The sequence below is a fragment of the Propithecus coquereli genome, unplaced genomic scaffold (genome assembly GCF_000956105.1).
Source record: "Propithecus coquereli isolate 6110/MARCELLA unplaced genomic scaffold, Pcoq_1.0 Scaffold18, whole genome shotgun sequence".
Lineage (NCBI taxonomy): Eukaryota > Metazoa > Chordata > Mammalia > Primates > Indriidae > Propithecus > Propithecus coquereli.
Window position 1 is genome coordinate 4,620,331 of NW_012142745.1, and position 1,293 is coordinate 4,621,623.

Here is a 1,293-nt window from a genome sequence, read left to right on the forward strand (position 1 = left end):
AGTATTGTAATAAGAGTGCTGTGGTCTGGCTGTACCAGAAGGAGGATGCGGGTGCCGTGGACACACAGCTATGTCTACTTACCTCACAGCTGCATTCAGCACAGTAGCTCATTTGACCTAAAGTCAGAACCACCAGGGTACTGACGATCCAGTGTCTGCTGAGAAGGAAAGTTCTGTATTTGTTGTCAAATGGAATGGTGTGACCACTGTAGGCAGCCAGTAAGACGAAAAAGGGACTGGAGCGAGCAGGCGTGCGGGGTTCTGATTGGCAGATCCATCCAGAGCTGTGCATGCGAGGCAGCAGGCTGTGGTGGAGTGGTTTCGGTTCCGCCTGGATGATGTATTGTCTGTTTTTGCAGTTGGCCGCCCAATCCCCGTTCATCAGACTCTGCACCCGACCGTGGAGCAGATTGATGAGCTGCATCAGACCTATATGGAGGAGCTAAGGAAATTATTTGAGGAGCACAAAGGGAAGTACGGTATTCCAGAGCACAAAACCCTCATTTTTAAATGATTTTACTCTTACGAGGCACAAAGGAAGACAAGAGAACATCCTATAAGAGAATAAATACTTTAAATAAGTTTATTGTTTTTCTTTTGACTATGGAATCAAATTTGTAACTGAAAAGTATTAATGGTGATAGGTGTTGATGTTTCATTTGTGGTAAGTAAAAATACAGTAGGTGACTGTAGGATAAGGTTGGAAATGACTATGAGACTTTTAGTAACTCTTCCCTGCTTGGAAAGACTAAATCATTTTACAGGTTATGAAAAGAGAATTATTCATGTGCTCCAAAAAAATGACAGCTTCACAAAATAATAGACTCTTTTATTAAATATCACAATAACGTAAGGTGGTGTTTTCACCAGGTATTACAGCTGTCGTTCAGCACAGCTGGAACATTTAGGAGACAGTGTAAAATAATTTGCCATAGAAAGCTAGAGGAGATAATACTTTTTTCTGCTCGAACAGGCCACGTGTTAGTGAATAATGTTACTTTTAATATTTAGATGATTTGATCCTTTTGATCATGTCAACCAACACATTTTCTTTTTTACAATAGTGTGGAATTTTTATGACATTTTCAAAATAGGGTGAACCTACCACATAGAAACCCATGGGGACAAGAGCATGTCTCCTCATTTCTGTTCATGATTAGAAACACACTCATATGCTATAGACAAGTTTATTTGGAAGACATGCTTTTGCACATGTTTCAGGATGTTGGAAATTCCAAAAGGTTTTCATGGTAATAGAAATAATTTTAATTTTCTTTCCAAATGGGCTTTTCA

General features: G+C 39.6%; 1 protein-coding gene across 1 annotated transcript in view; it reads left to right on the forward strand.

Moving 5' to 3' along the window:
* The window catches only part of MOGAT1 (monoacylglycerol O-acyltransferase 1), a 40,765-nt gene extending 40,176 nt beyond the window's left edge, over positions 1 to 589 (forward strand). Inside the window, exon 6 of the mRNA XM_012642599.1 lies at positions 360 to 589. Within this exon, the coding sequence (XP_012498053.1) occupies positions 360 to 514 (155 nt within the window). The 3' untranslated portion in view covers positions 515 to 589. The remainder of the gene's footprint in view (positions 1 to 359) is intronic.
* Positions 590 to 1,293: the final 704 nt, after the last annotated feature.